At 48.4% G+C, this 20,096-nt stretch overlaps 1 protein-coding gene across 1 annotated transcript; it reads left to right on the forward strand.

The window, feature by feature from the left end:
* Positions 1-4,178: 4,178 nt before the first annotated feature.
* On the forward strand, positions 4,179-18,778 carry LOC122614446 (tyrosine-protein kinase RYK). The gene is made up of 10 exons (XM_043789008.1): positions 4,179-4,323; positions 8,736-8,863; positions 8,941-9,178; positions 9,254-9,422; positions 9,481-9,638; positions 9,719-9,864; positions 17,532-17,971; positions 18,034-18,174; positions 18,262-18,558; positions 18,650-18,778. Exons 1-10 carry the CDS (start codon positions 4,179-4,181, stop codon positions 18,759-18,761), a joined length of 1,974 nt encoding a protein of 657 aa, XP_043644943.1. The 3' UTR covers positions 18,762-18,778.
* The last annotated feature ends 1,318 nt before the right edge of the window (positions 18,779-20,096 follow it).

A 20,096-nucleotide genomic window follows, 5' to 3' on the forward strand; every position in this document is an offset into this window, starting at 1 on the left:
GCACAATAATTACAAAAGTAATTAGAGTAGCCCCACATTAAGTGGAGACTGTCATCATCCGAAATGGCACAAATTCGGAATTTAATTGCTTGGCCAGGCTAGACACTAATGCTCAACTTGAATGTCCTTTATGAGGGGTCCTGGTGTTTTGGATAAATACACAATGTATTTGTATATGTATACTTAGCGCACATGTTCGGCTGAAAATCGTTAGTTCAGTGGAGCGCAGCGACAAAATTACACAAAATGGAACAAATCGGCCCGACATTTTCCCCCCTGTTGTAATGTAAATTAATTGCCTGCACAAATTAGCCAGTCCGGCGAACATTTTGGACATTAGGCCCGGCATTTTTTGGCCAACTCACGGCGGGGTGGTGGTGCAATTCCCAATTGTTGGGACAACATTCGCCAGCAATTCCAGCCAGCCATTAAATATACAACAATACTCAGGTAATGCCAGGTAAACATGGCAAACTGTCGCTCGTTACTTTTAATCAGTTATCAAAATTTATGGGCAACAATTTGTCCGGTCAGCGCGAAAATTTCGCATTGTGTTGCGAAGTCCATTTTCCCAGCTGGAGTCCATTTTCAAATATTTACGCCAATTTAATGAGGTTCGGCGCGCTTGTTTATTCGTCAAATTAATGCGAGCGACGCCTGTGCACTTAGAAAATAACATTTGGCAACTAAGGATAAATATTTTCATAAAAAAAATCACAAATAAATATTTTAAAAAGCTCAACCTGTTCGATAAGAGTGACATATAAATCAATGATATTGACCATATTATTATAACCATTTGAAAAGTTTTAATTACGGTCTTATACGGACACACGGACAGTCCAAACGGACAGACAGACTGAAGGAAATTCAAAACCAAACTTGGAAGGTTTTTCTACATTGCAAGCAATAAAATATAATTTACTAATGAACACGTTCAGGAAAACTGTATACAATAAGTAAATGGGAATGGCCACAGGGGTGACGTGGAGTGCAATTCGATATTTTATTGGGGGCGGAAAAACTATTCACATTCTGCGCCCAATGAAGCGCCGAGGGCGAAACTCAATTTGAGTTTCAGTTTACTTTAATTTTGGCCACTCGCATTACTCGAATGCGAAATGTGTTTTTGTTTCTGTTGGCCAAAATAGCTGCCATTGGAGTTTTAATAGCCAAGGAGATGGATATCCTGCCACATTCGGTTGTTTATCATCAGTTGCATGGCAGTGGGGGGAACGCCAGTTTTGGTTGCTACTAGGAAAAGCCCCGCGGCTGTTTTCCCAGCCCAAGCGACAACAAATGGGATTGGGAGTTGGGAGCTGGAAAATGGGAAAAGGGAAATGCGGAGGTGGGCGTAAAGTGGGTGAGCTAAAGCCATGACAGGGCATTTAGGGTCGGCTGGAGGAACCGAGCAACTGGAAACGCTAAGCAAACAGAGCTCGGAAAGATGGAGATGGAGATGGAGCAGTAGCAATCGGTGGAAATAAAATATTAACTCAGCCCGACTCTAGCTCGCGATTCAATTAGAAGCGAAAGCCATTTTATAATTGAAACGAGCCGGGAGGAGCCCGAGGCCCCATTTCCCCACCCCACAACCAACGATGCGAAAGCCTTTTCAATCTAGGCCGGGCTCTGGGGGAGGGGGGGTGGTGGGTTTGGTCGGAAAATAATACACATCGATAAATATTAGCTGGGGAAAAATGATGCAGGCAGCGGCAAAGATTATTATTCATTACGGTACCAGCCCGCCAGCTTCGCCCGCCCATTTTCCCCCGAGTAATTGAAAAGTTTTCCCCACCGCCAGCTCAACTCATCCATTCATCGCTCATCCTCTGCGATCTTTCCTGCGGCTCCAGAAGCAGCGGCCAATGCTCAATTTGTCACTTGCCGCAGGAGAGGGCGCAGGATGGATTTGGGGGCGTGGCAGACTGACAGTTGATGCGTGTGAGTAAGCGGAAAATGCTTGAAGGAAACTTACTGTGTCCCCGGTCACGTCCCGCGTCCCAGCCTCATGATTATGATGGAGTTGATGTAGTTAATATGCTATCGACTAAGATGATGATGATTGCCATGAAGGATGCGGCCCCCTCAGGCAGTGCACCCTGCTCCATGTTTGTCTGCTGCTCCATTTAAATCAGTTACAGTGAGCTTCCCTCGGAAAACAGGAAACACACAGCCAAAGACACACATTTGCCTCGTTTATTTGTCTTTTGAATTATTAATGCACTCGCTGAATGACTTCGCCAGTCGGAGAACTCGTGTTTCCATCCGCAGATGGAAGGGCGGCTGCCTCTGCTCCTTGGCTTCCTTTCATGATGATAAAGGTGCTGATGATGAGGACGATGATGGTGCTGAAGTGGATGGTGGCTAGATGTGCTGATGATCTGGCCCTTAATCAAGTGATTCACTTGCCAACCCGCGGCGCTCCTTTGGGCGCAGATAAGTTTAATTAAAAAGACCGCAACATTCCTCGGTTAAGCTCGGCAATTGCTTCCATCGGCTGGGAAACTATCTGCTGCTGATGAAACTTTAAAATTCCAAAACTGCTCCAACACAAAAAGGGGAAATCGAAAATTGAAGGCAACAAAGTTTTCTGATTTCGATTTTTATTGCGGCCAGAAAATGGGGAAAAGCGAGAGGAGCAGCGAGCAAAGAGCAAAAGCCAAGTGGGCAAGAGTTTACCATGGAGATGGAAGCAGTTTTGGTTGCTTCTTGGCAACAATTTCATTTTGGGAGCACTCGACTGTCCCGGATCCATTGCCATGCCCACGAGGCCCACCCCATTGCCCCCTTGCACTTTGACCCACCTCGCACCTCCCTCCTCCCTCCTCCAATGCAGTTGGCATTCCATTCGGGTTACCTGCACACGCAACCAGCAAGGATAACCCGCAAGGATAAAAGGGGAATGGGGAGAGGGGAGAGGGGAGGGACAGCTGAATAAACACGTAGACCAAACAACAATGAGCGGGGGGAAAACCACCTGAACCACTTGAACCACAAACATTTCCAAAGCCAAAACTTGCTCCCTTTTCCAGTTCATAATTTATGCCAAACAAACCCATAAATACTGCCTCAAATTTATTAAAGCGCCTTCCACTTTCAACCACCAACTCATATGCGATGTAAGTCAGTTACTCCACGGAAAGTTGCGATGGATCTCCTCGGATCCCTAAGCTGTTAATCTTTCCTCAACTTTCTAATTACTTTTGCAGGGGAGAAACTTTTATTTTGATTTTACAAATTGTTTGCAACACATATACACCCTCATTTAAAATTCCTTAAATTGAGGAAGCCCCATCTCCATAAACGCATCTTCTTTTGTCAACGCTACTTCTTTCTGCAGTCTGATTTGCACTAAATCAAATCACTTTTTAACCAACAGGAACAGGAACCGGGCAGAAACGAGGAAGAAATCGGAGGAGCCTCTGGAGCAAGGAGCATGGAGTGACCAGCAGCAGAAAAGTGGACAAAGTGACAGGCGATAGCCACAAAACAACACAGCCCAAAGACGGAGGAGGAAAGAGGAAAGCAGAGCCAGTTGACAGGAGCTCAGCCAATAAAAGCCAACCAAACTCAGTCTGGGCCAAATTTGGACACACTGATGCAAAAAGGAGGAGGAGGAGGAAGAGGAAGCCACCAGGAACAGCAACAGCAACAGCAACCGCAGCAAAACAAAACTGAAAACGGAAAAGTTGCTCTGAAACAGACTGCAGGAGTGGAGTGAGGGGAGTGAGGGGGGAAGGAGGGGAGCAGCCAGCGGAAGCCGAGGCTGAAAAGTTCCCAAATTTGGTAGACAGACCCCTTTCTAGCCATCTCGTTCCCACTGCCAGCCGGAACAGTTAGCAGCAGCTGGAATTTGATTTTAACGCTTATTCGAGAGCTCGGGATCTGTTTGTGGCACCAGCCACTGACAACCATCACCAAGGCAGGAGCAACTGGCAGCCGAATTAAACTCAGCACCAGGAAAACTTCACCCCGGAAAACCAGAAACCTCGGATACCCCACCCCAACTCCCCCCTTGGAGGCTACGCATCAATGGCAACACATTGAGATTGGCTGTCAAAGGGGAGCGGACGAAGTGGAGCTGTGGAAATGCTCGCCACTTGCGGCGACACATGCTCTGACAATTTATTGACTCCTCGCGGCACCCACACCCACTAAACCAAACCAGTTCCACCATGGGACTCCTTCCTCTGAGTCTGAATCTGAATCTGAGCCTGAAGCCGCCGTTCCCGATCCTGCTGCTATGCCTAAGCATTTCCACTTCGGTCAGCGGCTATCTGAACATTTTCATCAGCCACCACGAGGTGATGAAACTGATGGGTAAGTCCAGTCCCAGTTCCGCTTGCTAATCCATTAATGAAACTTCGATTGGGGCACCCACTCCACGAGCAGGATCTATGATTAATAGTTGGAGGCCAAAGTGCGACAGGACAAATTCATTGATCCCTGAACACGAAAACACAAACAGTCGCCCAAGTCGAAGACCATGTCACAGTCATTAATAGTTCCGAAATTATAGTTGACCATTAAAGAGAGGTTGTTGCAGGAGGGACGAGGGGAGTTGGAATTATATGGACATGCTTAGGGGGCGAAACCAAAACAAATCGCACACAAATCGATTTCCGCCGCGCCTAAGCCACCCACCTTCGCCTTGCTGACAGCTGCAAGTAGCTTTCCCCATTTTCCGTTTCCTGTGCCTCCCCACATTTCCATTTCCCCACATTTCTCTGTTAGCCGTTCCGTGTTTGTTTTCTTGTTTTTCCGTTTGTTGCTCCACGCGAATTCCCGTTATTGATGGCGCCGGCTCCAGATCGAGCCAAGGCCAAGTTCCCCAGTCCAGCCCAGTTCAGCCCAGTTCAGCCCAGTCCAGGAGTGGGCTGTAACTCCAGATGGGAGTTACACGGATTTCATAGACGCGCCAAGGAGGAATGGCCTCGTGCTCGTGCTCGTGCTCGTCGTTTGGCTCGCGATTTTCCTGCTCCTCAGGTTGATTAATGGATCTCAGGAATGGGAATGGGAATGGGAATGAAGGTGGAGGTGGATGAGGGATTGGGAGTGGAAACTCCGATGGGAAGGCATGGAAACTGGCCTAGTTCGCGGTCGCTACTCCATCACTCGATGTTTAGCTGTTTAGCTGGTCACAGCATTTTCCGGCACTTAGCTGTAATTGGAGCATAAATGCCTCCATCTCATTATGCAGGTTCCATCCACTCGGCTTCCTAGTTGCCAAATCAGAGCGCTCCAATTAGTTGATGGCGTAAAAGTAATCCGCAGTCAGATGGATGGAGAGATGGATCCCAGATTGATGGATGAATGAGCTGCACTGCATCCAATATCTGCCACCATCTCCTGCCATCCATAATTGCCGCCTTCAGGCCATTCAAATGCATCCGGTTCAATGGGGCAAGTGGGCTCTTTCCTGGCCATTGCACCTTATAAGCAACTTGTTATGCCATTTCAACTGTTTATGCCCATGCAAATCGGATTTCATTAGCGACATTTCCTTTGCTGGCAAAGACTCTTTTCCAGCTTCCTCTTCTTGGAGGTCCTGCCTCCATTTCCAAAAGCTCGTTATATTTTTAACGACCAGTTAACACCCCTGAAGATTCCCCCATCCTCCATCCGCCATTTGTGATGGCTGCCACCCTGCGAGTTGTTTCGATTTGAAAATTAACAAGCAGCATGAAATCAAACAAACTGACCCTCATCCTCCTCCGATTTCTCTCTTCCTTCTCTTCTCGCACCCCAGATGAAAAATTCCTGTGCATGAATTTCCCTTAGACTTCCACCTCATTTCCCTTTCATCCTCCGCTGCTTTTCGGTCTCCATGGGAGTCTCTTCATGTGGAAGGCTCGTCACGGATGCACGAACTAGTCCTTATTCCTCACTCCATTCGAGCCAACTTTTCCTGGACCCTCTTGCTGCATTTCCCACATGGAAATGATGGGGGTTTTTCTTCCAACCATTTGCTGTGCACTTCTCGGCTTCTCTGGCGACTCCCTGGTTCAAGAGTAAACAAAGTTCATTGCTTTCTACTTTCTTCTCATTTCGTATCAATTGTCACAGCCGAATCCCTGAACTTTCCCTTTTCCTTTCCCCTCCCGTGACACCCAATCCCCTCGATGAAGTGTCGAAAGCATTAAAATTAAATATTTCCTGCGCTTTTGTTGGAGATTTTCCGCCTCTGAGTTCAATTTGGATGTGTTGTCCCAGCAACAAACCATTTTCCCCGTTGCCTTCCTTCCGCTGAAGACTTTCCTGTTCAAGGGTGCGTAAAAATGCAATTTCAACAAGTTTCGCTTTGATGTGCACACTTTTTCCTTGCCACCCGATCCTGCGGACCAGCTTCCAAGTGCCCCACCCTAAGGGTGGACCACAACCTTCGGCGGGTGGGGTCTGGTACTGCCCTGCGAATGAAAAGTTAATGCAAAAGAAAATTATTTTTAATGAATAGAAAACAGAACGAAATCCGCACATTAATTTACCGGTACATGTTTTCTTTTCAAGGGTGGCTTGGCATCTGGAATCCGTCTTTATTGCTTCAAATTGGTTGAATGAGGGGATTGGGGGGAGGCAATCAGAAACTGGGCCAATTGAACGGCAATCCTCATCTCTGATTCATGGGACAATTAGCAGGAACACTCTTAATCAGCGACGAGGGCACCTGCCTCCCCTGAGATCGTCGGAGGTGGAGGAGGAGGAGGAGGAGGATTGGGGGCAGGAGTGCACTCTCCCAACTAATGACACTAATTACCCCTTAATCTCTCATGCAAATAGTGTCTCCTCCTGGCGGCAATGCGAGAGTGCAGGACTAACACGGCACTGGGATCCACCTCAGCCACCAGTTCCTGCCCACTTTCTCCCCCTCCCCCTCTCCAGAGCCCCATTTCCCCACCTCTGAGAATATGAGAATCTGAGAATATGAGTTGCGGTTGCAGCGTCACGTGTGCGCGGCGGAGTCATTCAGACAATCGCAATGGCAGGAATTATAATTATGGCCAGGGAGGCAGGACACGTGGGTGTGGTATTACCGGGTCTGGAAGAAGAGGTCTGAAGGAGGGAATATCCAGAAGAAAGCTGGGAAGAAAGGAGCCTCTCAAAAGCGGCGAAACTTTCGCAGGCAAAGTTGGCGGCACCGTGATATGAAAGACGAGCAAAGTTTGACACTACGGGGAAGGAGTCTAGTGGGGGATTCTAGAGGATATCCAACCTGGAGAAGGATGAACTTGTGCAGAAGGGTGAGAGCTTCCAATTGATGCTGCTTAAAGTGCAATTCAGGATTGCGCTCCCCAGTGAAGCCAATCGAGGTGACAGGCATTACACGGGTTAAGGAAATGGAGTGGTGGAGAAACTGCGACATCCCAGAAATCAGAGCTGAATTAATTGAGACAGTCATTTATTCAAGTGCCTCCTGCCCAAAACTTCATGAGAGGGAAAGGACACAGGATGAGAAGGGCACATTGTCCTTTTCCGTGTTTGTGCATATTTGATGGGAAGCACTTTGGGGTTATGCTTGTGTTTTTTCACCTTTCGGTTTCACTAGCTCAAAGGAGTTCCGTGGGGAGGTACTGTAGTTGGGAAAGTGGTGCACTTGGCCCACTCAGAAAGCCAGGTTAAAAACGCGACGGGGAGCAAAGCAATTTGGGACTCAAAAACAAGCCCGAAATGGTAAAATGCTAGAATAGTAAAAGGAAAGTGGATAGTGGAAAGGGTATAGAAAGCTGGGCTGGTGGGGAGAATCAGTCTGAAGATGTAGATGAAGCTGAGAGCGGGATGAAAGCTAACGAAAAATGCTTTTTCTTGTTCTGTAATTGGATTTAAAATGGTTTTAAGCAGCTAGCGAGCGCTTTGTTCTATCCCAAATGCAGGCGGTTTCCCCCTCCGCCAATCATCCCCTCACTCAGTCCGCCGGAAGCGGAATTGCTACATCCAACATCCGGCGGAGTCGGAGGAAGTGGAAGAGGAAGAGCACCAGGCAGCAGCAGCAACTCGAACTTGAAGCGGGTAAACACCCGGCACTCCCTCTGTTGCTACTCCCTCTCAGCCTGGTCTGAATAGCGAACTTAGCCTGATCCCGTGGAGTAAATAATGCGACTGAAAAGGGGGGCGTGGAATAGAAATAGGAAGAGCAACAATAAAGGCGGATGAAGAAATTTAATTTCACGTCGTTTTAACTCAAGCAGCTCGTCTTTCAATGCCAGCGGGTGGGGAATGGGAATTGGAATGGAGAGTGGGAAAGATCAGGACACTCCAGGACCTCTGCCACTCTGTCCTATGATGAAGCAGTCGCAGTTGACACCTTTTAATATCTGCAACCCGAACAGCTTCCCCCAGGAATCCTGTCGCTCCTCATTTCGAGCCGAAGGAGAACTCGAGACACTCCTTGCTTCCTCGCCTGCTGGTGACGGATTCGATTTCGATTATTATTGTGTCTTGGGTTTTGTTTACCCACCAGCATTGTCACCTAGTGTTTCCCCCTTTCCCCCGCCATCGCTTTCCCTTGAGAAAATCAATTTCCGCTTAATGGCAGAGAGAATCGCTCGAGGGGAGTGTAAACAGCAAATGCACAAAGTTTGCTCGGCGGGAAGAATCTCCGGCTCAAATGGAGTGGGTGTGCCCAGCAAATTGCGGGGAAACTTTCGCTTTACGTCTGCAGTGCATCCGCATTCGCATCCACATCCGCATCCGCAACTCTCTCACCGTATGTCCTGTTGGTTCTTTTATCCCCGCAGGACTCGAGGCGGACCTGTTCTATGTGCACGAGGGAGCCATCAACACATACGCAATGCACTTCACCGTGCCAGTGCCTGCGGATGTCCACGAGCTGGAGTTCTCCTGGCAGAGTCTGATTGCCTACCCGGTGAGTAACCATGAGCAGAACCAGTCATCTAGAACCTGCGATAATTAACCATTCCACCATAACTCTCTGCCACCCAGCTGCCGTACGCCATTAGTATCGAGTACAACAACGACCAGGAGGCACTGGGCACGCCCACGCTGAGCATTCCGCACAAGGGCCTGGTGCCGCAGGAGATCGAGTCCTTCCTGGTGTACCTGCCCTGCACCGGAAATGCGAGCCTACAGATGCCCGTCAATGTCAACATGGTGGTGCGTGCGCCTCCTCGATTCAACGACACCCGGCTCCACTTCAAGCGCAATAAGATCTGCGCCAAGGGTGAGTACACGCCCACAGCTCCATCACCCACGCCCCCTTGTATCCATCACTCATCGAAATTCCGTTTCGTCGCAGGCATCTCACCTGAGCCCAATCAATCGCCGGCGCCAGCACACGCCCCCTCCCAAGGACCCGCCCTCCTCAGCGCCGCCGCCTGTGCTCTGGGCCTGGTTCTGGCCGTGGGACTAGTGGCCAGCATGATGTATGTGAGGGCGCGCAAGCAGCTTCGCCAGGACTCGCTACAGTGGGTTATCCACCATCCCCATCCAAGCCACTCCATTAACACTCATCTCCGTTTTTAGCACCAGTTTCACCACCGCAGCTTATGGCAGCCACCAAAACGTGTTCATCCGCCTGGATCCCCTGGGAAGACCGCCGAGTGCCACGGGCTCCTATGCGACCATTGCCAGCCTCAACAAATACCCTGCGGACAGCAAAAAGTCGTGCAGCATATTCGACCGTAAGTTCGTTACCCACTCGCCCCCACATCGATGACCGCCAACTTACTAGCCCTCTGGCACTCCCTCCACCAATCCACAGGTTTCCGGAGCTCACCCATCCCCACGCCGTATGCCACCGCCCTGCTGCCCATGAACCTCGAGCAGACCGCAGAGACGATTTACTCGAAGCCAGAGTCGATCTGTCCCTCGAGGATTTCCTACTACGCCTCCTCGCAACTGACCCAGGTGAGTGCCGTGCATCCACTATCTAACCCACTATCGCCCATCCCAGGGGCTTGATTGGGATTGGGATTGGGATTGGATTTGAAATGGGGATTCCGACTGGGGTCCACTGCGAAATCAAAGCCTTTGATATATTGCGACACGTGGCAGGCGCAAATGGAAATGGCGATACCCTTGAAGCAGACCTCGCTTCCCAGTTGCCAGGACTACCCTCTAATTTGTGCCAAGGACCACTCGATTGCTCCCCAGGCGGAGGACCCACTACCACCTTTCGTGAGCCACCTTTCCTCGACGATAAAAATTAAATTCTAATTTATATTTACGAGCTGATAAAGCTCCCGTAGTGCGTTAAACTCGAAACAAGAGCCATTCATAAATATGCGGCTCTTCCCACCCGCTCCCCTCGAGGATGTCTGGATGCTTGGATGCTTGGATGTCTGGGTCTGATTTCGAAGGGGGAAACTTTCGTGTGGCGCTCACGTACTTCATGTGGCAGGTGGAAAGTGGATGTGGAGGTGGAAGTGGAAGCTGGGCGAAGGTGAAGGCGACACACAAACCCAGTGCCTCGAGAGGCGGAGCATGTGAGTCTCTCAAGAAGGAGATGGAATGTCCGCCTAGATAAGCGAAGGTGCTCCATTCAGAGAGACGCAGACAGTCTGCCCCTGTTTATCTCGGTTGTTGCTTCCAATCCAGTGAGTTTTAGGCAATGCATACCCCTTGGGCGAAAATTAGTAAACTTAATCCAAACTAACCACTGAATCCTGGGATTACTTTCCATCGACTTGGGAGTTGAAGTCCATCGCTGCCTCTTTAAAAGCACTTCTCCCTCTAGGGAGAACATTAGCATTTCTTTCTAGCCAAGTTAACTTCTTGGTGTCTCGAAATCTCTGCCAAATTGGAATAAATTATTTAGCAGCCTCTTCAATTGTTGTCCTTGTAAACATTCCTGGCTCCCACTCTGGCATTTTTCTAGACTCCCTAGCATCATGAAGTCTGGCCCATTTTCGTCACCAAGTTCTAACGCAATTTCCATCGAGCCATAATTAAATATTCAATTTCCCTGGAAACTGGAGGGGATTTTTATGTGCTCAGCTTAATTCATCTCCTTGGCCTCCAGTTTGTTTAGCCTTCAATTTCATCCTCATTATGGGAACAGCCTCCAATCGCAGATGGGATGGTGGCAGGAGCTGCTCCTCAATGCCAAGAGTCATATCCATTTGGATTCGCCTCCATCTAGTGGAAGGATGCACGCATCGAAACAGACGGCTGGGAATTAAATGAATTCCCCTCCCCCCCTCGGTTCCTCTATCCCACTCGCACTCTCTCTAGGATATACACATATATGCCCCTTCCACGGAAATTGAAGTGGATGCGGAGTGGAGATGGAGATAGAGGGGGGATGCGGTGGGGGTGAGAGTGCTTGCCATAATTATTGTTGTTCCGTTATGCTCAGCTCGCTATCCAAAGGATCCTCAGCACCCCACCTCCTCCCCTCTCCATTTGGCCAGGCTTTTGGCCATGTGTGAGCGTTAAGCGAAGTATGGCACATTTGGGGGCACAAACAAGAGGCGAACGCACTCATTTAGTCAAACAATTATATCCAATTGCACACAGATACTATACGCACACACACACACACATATCCGAGGTCTGGCTCTGTTCATTTGTGTGGAAATATCTCATTTGGGTGTGGAGCCATCCCCTCTTGCCGCAGCTTGGCATTCTATTAAATCAGTCTATAAACGTCGGCCAAATTGCTTTAATGTGCAGCGAAAGTTTAGCAAAAAGCAGTTACCATGGGGTTGCAAAGGGGGTGGTGGGTGGTGGGGTGGAACTAAGGGAACTCAGCAGGGGAAGTAGTGGCACATAACAATAAAAACAGCGGCGAACAGAAACCAGACTACAGCTGTTGAAACATGACTTTGTGCTTGTTTAGAAACACTTGCAAAATATTATTGCAGCACCAACAACAAAAGGCAAATTCACTCCAAAGGGGCTGCTAGAACTAAGGACAACAGGGCGGATGCGCAATGTGCGGGAGATCCAACCATTGAAACTGAATCTAAGCGGAACATTAGTGTATTGGATCAGCTGGAAGAGAGAGAGAGAGGAAACTGGAGCACAGAGTGAAATCAGAGCGAAAGGAAGCCAGGGTGTAATGGGTTAAGAGAAGCCGGGAACATCGTGCCACGCATTTGAATGGCATCATTAGGGAGAAAGTTGTCGAAGTACTTGGGCGTACATGCAGCTCCTTCCACGGAGGAAATTGCGAGGCGAGGAGCCAAGGAAGTTGGAAATTAATTTCCACGGAACTGCGAGCATGTCCTCCTGTTTTATGGAGATTACTGGATCGACAAATGGCTGACTAGCCTGAGCAGCCGCGGGAACAGGTGCTAATTAAAAATGTTGTTGTCGCCCCATTAAAGAAATTTGTAAATCAACCTGCTCAGCAGGGGTGCGAGCTCCACGGGGGGAAGTCGAGCTCCAGGTTCAGGAAAAAGGGGAGCTGAGTATCTAACCCCAGTGAAAGTCGGCGACACGTAAACCATTAATGGATTTACTACTGTTGTTGCTTTTGATTAAAAGGCATTACTTACATTCGGAACCAAAGTGGGGGGTGTAAGGGGGAAGTTGAGGAAAGGAATGACAGTTAATGGGTGTCGTGGTATGTGAGCGACCAGCCAGGTGACGAATCCAAGGGGTTAAGCCGGCGAACAAAAGCCGTCGCCAAAGGTTGACAAATTACCCAAACGTCGTCGGTCGATATTTTTTCAAGTCAGCCGTATCCACTGAACTCTCAGCCATCCGCTGGGGATTCCCCTTTTGGTCAGGGAAACTGCGGCGGATGCTTTTGTCTGGCATTACACTATATTGATTGCTTCCTGTCAGCCGCAGGAGAGACAAACGGAAGTGGCGGATGTTTCTTTTGTTCCGATTTTCCTTTGTGGAAAACCGCGCCCCGCCTCCTTGTGGGCCGCCGCTTACACACTGCACTTTACTTTTTGCGATGGCGCTACATGGAAATCGCTTGAACAGAACAGAACTAGAACAGCTCTACAAGACTTCTCCATTAAAATGTGGGGGGTGCTCAGCTTTAATTGACAGACTTCATTGGCCAGTGTTTGAGTAGCTTTCTTGGGGAGCAACGAACTAAGGGAAATTAATTTCATTTGCAAAGTCAACAAAGCGGGAAAATCAATGGAAATCCGTGGGGGACATGTGTAAATTGTGCAACCGCATTATTAAATGCTGAGCCAAAAGCTTCAAGTGCTGGTGGTTTAAGTAGAGGGAAGTGGGGGGAGGGAGGCAGAAAAGGGGCGGGGGCGGACAGTTGAGTACCTGGGGCGTGGCCAGAGCACGCAATGGCTAATTGAAAGGCAATTATGCGTGATTAAGTGCGTGTAAGCGGCGACTTTGGTTAAGTATGCGCCACCTTTAATTAGAAAGCAGTAAAACGCCGACCAGCCGACATCTTCCCCTCTTTAATTATGCATCAGTCGAAAGGACCTTTTTGCTTTACCCCAAAAAGCGCTTATTAAACGACGGGCCTAACGAGGTCGACTCATCAAAATGCCATGCATCAAAGGAGGGTGATGGGGAGGGGGAGTGCAAGGGGTGGGGCAGTTGGGGCCATGGCCAAATCGATCAGCCATAAATCAAACGAAATTCAAATTAGTTGGTGCCGGCAAATTAGAAGGCACACACACACACTGTTTGTCCCGCCAGCATCGGCCATGGAAATGCCAAAATAATGAGAGTTTCAGTCAGTTGGCTCGAAAAAGAAAAAAAGTGGAGGAAAGGAGAAAAGGCTGAGGGAAAAGTCAGACATGGAGGCTTTCCACCTTGATTAAAGGCTTTTCCCCAAGGGAGGCAGCAAGGAAGCGGGGGCAGTGAGGGGGGAAATGGCCAAAAGACCTGTTGTCAGGTAAATTGAAATATAATTGAGCCAAAGGCGAGCAGGACGCACTGTCAGCTCCACCTGGCAGCCGGCTTTTCATCTGGTTCCACTTCACTGGCATGGCTTATTAGGCGCAGGCGACAGGTCGTATACGTGATGCGTACAAAATGCTGTCATTGCCCGACTAAACTAAAACTCACTGCTGGTGCGAAAATAACGCAGAAAGTGCCGCACACTACATAGCAACAACAACAACAAGAGCAACAGCAGCATTTTGCATAGTTGCATTTTGTGTCAACAATTTTTTGGCACAGTGGTTTTAAAACTATGGCTAGAGAAATCAGAGGTCAGTTATTAAATATCCTTATTTATTCTAAATATCAGGCTAAAAGGTTAAGCAAAACTTCATTATCCGATGCTTCAATAGCTGCATTTATGCACTTCTTTAAAGTTTACCAGCTGCGCAAAACTGCTGAGTTTATACAAATTTGATTTGCTAATTAATTGAGTTAATTAATTAATGTTTAACAGACTGCACTTGTATATTTCGCTTGTTGTGCATGAAGCACGAAAACTTTGCCACCGAATTCTGTTAGAGGTTGCCCAACACGAAAGTTGCAGCGGTGAGACTTCATTAAAATATTTACGCCCACCCGACCCACTGTGCGGTGTTGGAAAACTGTGTGAAAATGTTGTGGAAACTGTTGTTGTGCTGTGCTTTTCCCTCGGCTGCTTGCCAAAAAGTTGGACTGCAGCTTGGCTTTGCCGGCAAGTGACGTGCTGACGGGCGACGTTCTGGCAAAATTGTCATCAAGCGTTTTTAATTACAAGCGGGATTGGTTGGTCGAAAGGGGGCGTGGCAGGGGCGGGGCGGTATAGTAGTGGAGCGGTGACGATGGTTGCGGTTGTTGTTCCTGCGGGCAGCCGTAGAGCTGCAAGTGACATAAGCAAATCAGACGCCTGTCAAGTCGTGTGTGTTTCGTTGCTTGCTTACGTCATTCGCAGGACACAGGCAGGACACAACACCCCTGTCTCCCCTCCCCTTTCAGCCCCGTTGTCATTAGAAATGTCACAACAACCAAGCAGCAGCAACAGCAGCAGCTGCAGTCCTGTCCTCAAACTGATAGCTCGTATCCTTGACGCCCAGCTGCAAATTCTGTTTCGAAATTCCACCTGACCCCCCACCCATCGTATCATGATCAAAAATGGTCGAGGCCATCAGCAATTGGCAGTTATTTTTGGCCCGCTTCTTGGCCATTTCGAATTTCAAATGAAATGGCCAGCAATAATGTGCCGTCGTTTGACATTCGCATTTAATATCGAGAGCCGAAATGGACATTTTCATTTGCAATTTAAGCTGGCTGGGGCAGCACTCCAATAAAATCCTTGAATCCATGGCCCCCCTCTTATTTATGGCGAGCAAACATTGGCCAAATTTCCTTTTAATTTTACTGGCATTTTTCGCCTTTATTGGCCTGCTCGCACAGAGGAAAATCTGAAGTATTTCCTCAATGACAATCAGCTAATATTGAGAGCCATTATTGAAGCCAAGAGTGCAGAAGTCAATTGAAGTGCCGAATGGTTTATTTAAAACTGAACTGTGTCCTCGAACTATTTGCAAAGCCACTCGAAATTCTTTGGAAAAGTTGCGAGCTTGATGAAAGGTAATGTTTCTAAGAATGCCGAAGGGATTTCATTTACATATTGAAGAGGTTAAAAGCCACTTTTGGCACACAAAATATGTTTTTAAATGCCAATTGAATAGGCTGCAAAGCAATTTCAATTTTTTTTGCTGAAGTCAAGGACTCTCTAACTCTTTTCAATTGCCATTTCGCCACTTGTAATGAAATTGTAATTACATTTGAACGGGGCTCATTAACGCATTCAGGATTCGGGTTGCGGCCGGGATTCGTCCTGTATCCTCACACAGGTTCAAGGTCTGGCAGACAATCTCTGGATCGCTGGATCCTTTGCATGTGAATCCCTGAGGATTTATGGCTCGCGCAGGACATGCCCCACCAGCTGACCAATCGCAGCCAGCCGCAGGACCTCCTTCTGCTCCTCCTGCTCGGTGGGACGGCTTTGATGATGGAGTGCGATATTGTTGCGTTTTAATTGAATTTTCTTTGTGGGCCAGGAGCAGCAGCAAACGCGGCGGCAACAGCAGCACGACAATCACAATAAAGGACAAACAGCAGGAGTCGCAGGACATCGGGGAGCAGGCGGCGTCTCCCCGCAGGAAAGTGGCAATGAAGGCAATAATGAAATGAAATTCACTAACAAAAGGCAGCCAACTATTGTTTTTATTGCCTTTTGTCGCTCTGCCGCTCCGGCGAATGTTGCGAATGTGCTGCAATTGTATCGTTTAGCTTCCTCGCGGCGGTCGTGTCCTTTTGTCCTGCCTTTTGCGGGAGCTGTTGTCAGACCACACCAAATAATATAATTCCCGCATATTGCCGTCGGTGGCTTTTAATAAAAACGCCATCCACCTGCTGCTGCTCCTCCTCCTGCTGCTCCTCCTGCTGCTGGAAACTGATGGAGATTTAGTGTCCAGGGAAAAGCCAGTCGGATCCACTTGAACCCGGCCGCAGTTATGCAGATTTCCGAGGGAGTTGTGCTGATTTTTCTTGTGTTTATTAGACCGAGTGCTGCTCGTTTTTATCTATTTTCGTTTCGACCAACTGTTTCATGTTGTGCGGGAATAAATGTGCTGTGTAGGCTGGAATTTAAGCGGGCCAACTCAGTGCGGCCAGCCCCATTCCACAGGAGACTTCTGGTTATCTGGAAGCAGACTTTGTTTGCCCAAGACGAGTTCGCAATTTCCTACAGCTGAGCTCCCCACATCCAGCTACTCTCCAGTTCCAGCTACTCCCCAGTACCCCCAGTTTCCCCCCACCAACGACGGCTGTGCAAACATAATGCTCGGCGAATTAAAGCTTTTTTGCCAGCCAATAAATTATTCATGCTGTAAGACAAGCGAGCTGAGCGGCGGGGGGAGGGTGAGGGGCTAAATTATAGCTGAAGAAGATGTGGGAGTGCCTTGGAGCGGAAACGGAACTCAATTCATTAAAATGAATGAACGGAGGAGCGCAGCCGAGTGCATGACTAACGGTAAACGGATGCAAGTTGAAAGATGCAAATCCGGCAGCTGAAATTGCTGTTTCTGTTGCCAAACTTGCCGTTCCCAGTTGCCAGTTGGCCTTTTTTTGGGTATCTTCACTCTCTCTCTTTGGATGGCAAAAGGTCCTTAGTTGGTTCAAATTAGATGGGGGCACGGAAATATGGAAATTTATACCGTTTCCTCGACTCAAGTGTCCTGCCACCGAGCAGCTCGCTCAGTTGGGCGGAAAACCCTTCTCGGCGCACTGAAGGATGGTAATCTTGATTGCAATATTGGCTCAAAGTCAGCTAAACATCGCTTGGCTATTCGAATGGCACTGCTTATATATTAATTGCTGAATTTATTATTGATAGCCATGTGTGCGCACATTTTATAAATTCAATGCTTAAATAGCGTTTAATGCACGTTCATGTGGCAAGTTGAGTGAATAATTTGAATGTCAATATACATTTCCACTCTGCGATGTTGCCTCAAAAAAAGAGCTAGAATAATGAAGTGTGTGTGCACTGTACAAACTTGAATGCAGTACGATAAGCAAACATTAATTAGAACCATAACAATGCCCAGTGGCTTGTTATTACGGTTATTTATTTAGAATTAAACATTAAATTAAATTAAATGAAATTTAATTTCATTTATTTTCGCTTTCAGCCTTGCAGCCTGTCGACGCCGAAGAGCATTCGCAGCAACGGCAACGGCAACTGCACCAGCGGCAGTGGCAGCTTGAGCCTCTTTGGGGGCATCCCCACCGGCAGCACCATCACCATGGCCAGCCACGGCCATGAGAAGGGCAACCAACGGCTGCGGCGGATACCTAGCGTCCAGCCGGGCGCCCTCAGCTACGAGGAGCTGGTCAGGGAGGGCACCTTCGGCAGGATCTATGCCGGCAAGCTGGGCGAGTCCTGCGAGGCGCTGGTGAAGACCGTCATCGATGGCGCCTCGCTCACCCAGGTGGCCTGCCTGCTGCAGGACGCCTCCCTGCTGATCGGCGTCAGTCATCAGCACATCCTGGCGCCGCTGCTGGCCAACACGGAGCTGCCGGGTCCGCCGGAGATCGCCTATCCCCATCCGTCCAAGGGCAATCTCAAGATGTAAGTACAGAGTGCTAAGTGCTGATATTCTCAGTGTTAAAATCATATGCTTACCTGTGAAGGTACTTGCAAAAGTCGCGGGAGTCGAGCACGGCATTGAGTACGCGCCAGCTGGTGGAGTTTGGGCTGCACATCACCAAGGGATTGGCCTATCTGCACTCCCTGGGCATCGTGCACAAGGACATAGCCACACGCAACTGCTAGTGAGTACTCACTTAGACAGCCTGTCTTACTACTAATATATAACTAACACCTTTTTGACACCTGATTATTTTTATGTTATCTTCCAGCCTGGACGAAGAGTCCTATGTGAAGATCTGCGATAGCGCCCTGTCCCGCGACCTCTTCCCGGACGACTACGACTGCCTGGGCGACAACGAGAACCGGCCGCTGAAGTGGCTGTCGCTGGAGTCGCTCCAGAAGCGGGTCTACGCCACCCAGGGCGATGTGTGGGCCTTGGGCGTCACCTACTGGGAGCTGGTCACCCTGGCGCAGATGCCGCACGAGGAGGTGGACATATTCGAGCTTACCAATTACTTGGCTGCCGGCTTCCGGCTGGAGCAGCCCGTCAACTGTCCAGATGAATTGTAAGTAGTCCCTCACGGAATATTGCTGAATATATATGCTGAAAAATATAAACATAAATTCCACTCCTCGTTAACCCATCCCATCCCATAGCTTTACGGTCATGAACTGCTGCTGGCACTGCGAGGCCAAACAGCGACCTACGCCCTCCCAGTTGCTATCGTATCTGCAGGACTTCCATGCGGATCTGGGCATGTACATCTAAGCGAGACGAAGGACTGACGCAGGATCAGGTGGCGGAGTATCCAGGTGGAGTATCCAGGTGGAGTCAAGCGGAGCGAAGCCCAATATAAATTAATTGAAACTTTTGCATTTTAAATGTGAGATTAAATGTGAATTTACCTGTTAGAGTTTGGCGCCATAGCAATTACACTAAAAAGCCAGCTAACTTCAGATACGTAAGCACACGCATATACACACACACACCAGTACACTGGGGTGGACCTCTACGACCTGCCTATAACTATTGAGGTTAATAAATGCAGTTAATTTAACAACTAACTTATCCGTCAGCACTTTAAGGTTTATTAACATGGGCCACACTGCGTATGAGCGATGCAGTCTGCTGACCTTAAAGTTCAATCTAACTTCGCACACAGTGGCAGTAAGGCCACACTGCGTATGCGTAATGCTTTACACCAAAGCACTGCCCTTGAAAGCCAGCCATGCATCAGAGTCAAAAGTCAAATGGCAACCGAGGTCCACCCAACAATAGAAGAGCTATCATTTTCCAGCCCGTTGACAGCAGGCCCGGGTCCAAAACGACCCCCGAGCGGCATGCGGGTTAAGCGTTAGATAAAACTGACATTTAAGTAGTTAGCAATTGAATAACAAACACTCACTCACACGCAGCGAAACACACCGAAACATTCAAAACATACACACATACATATACACGAACCTTAAATGATAAATGAATGTGAATTATTGATGTGCATATTTTATTGAATGTGTGTAGCGTGTAAGCACAGGACGAAGGATTGAGCGGGATGCGAGGATGCGAAGATGCGACAACAGGATGCGGAATCTTTTGTTCACGAATGTTGTCCTCGAGATTGTTACGAATGCGATATATTTATTTACCTTGATTATTATTATTACTATTGCGTATGTCATAAGGGAGGAAGTTCAAAACAGAATCTGTATCAGGTGAAAAGCAAAAAGAGCAAATGTTAAACCGATGGCAAACAACCGATAAACATTATTCACACCCACATCCACACCCACACAACTACTACACTCGCTTGCATAGAGCTCCCTTAGCACCTTAACCCCAGAATGCCCCACAATGAGTTGCCCTTGCAACTTGCTCGCATAACGCACTAGTTCACTTTCGGAGATACTTGTCGCAATCGTTTCGTTGCTCAATTATTTCAAAGTCAAAGGACAGGGGAATAATCTCCGCCTCTGGCAGGATGCGCCATCAAATATGCAATTTGCAATGTGCAGCTGGGTTTTCGCTCAGTGCATTTGTGAGTTTGTGCGTTCGCTTCTCAACCTGTCACTTGGCCCCAATCCGAGCCAGAATCTCCAGCTTAAG

The sequence above is a fragment of the Drosophila teissieri genome, chromosome 2R, assembly GCF_016746235.2.
Source record: "Drosophila teissieri strain GT53w chromosome 2R, Prin_Dtei_1.1, whole genome shotgun sequence".
Lineage (NCBI taxonomy): Eukaryota > Metazoa > Arthropoda > Insecta > Diptera > Drosophilidae > Drosophila > Drosophila teissieri.

Excerpts from the sequence above, each read along its gene's own strand:
- LOC122614446 (XM_043789008.1), top strand. The coding sequence starts at position 4,179 with ATGGGACTCCTTCCTCTGAGTCTGAATCTGAATCTGAGCCTGAAGCCG. Across the intron at positions 9,423-9,480 it reads CTTCGCCAGGACTCGCTACA|CACCAGTTTCACCACCGCAG; the intron begins GTGGGTTATCCA and ends CTCCGTTTTTAG. Across the intron at positions 17,972-18,033 it reads TCCAAGGGCAATCTCAAGAT|GTACTTGCAAAAGTCGCGGG; the intron begins GTAAGTACAGAG and ends TTACCTGTGAAG.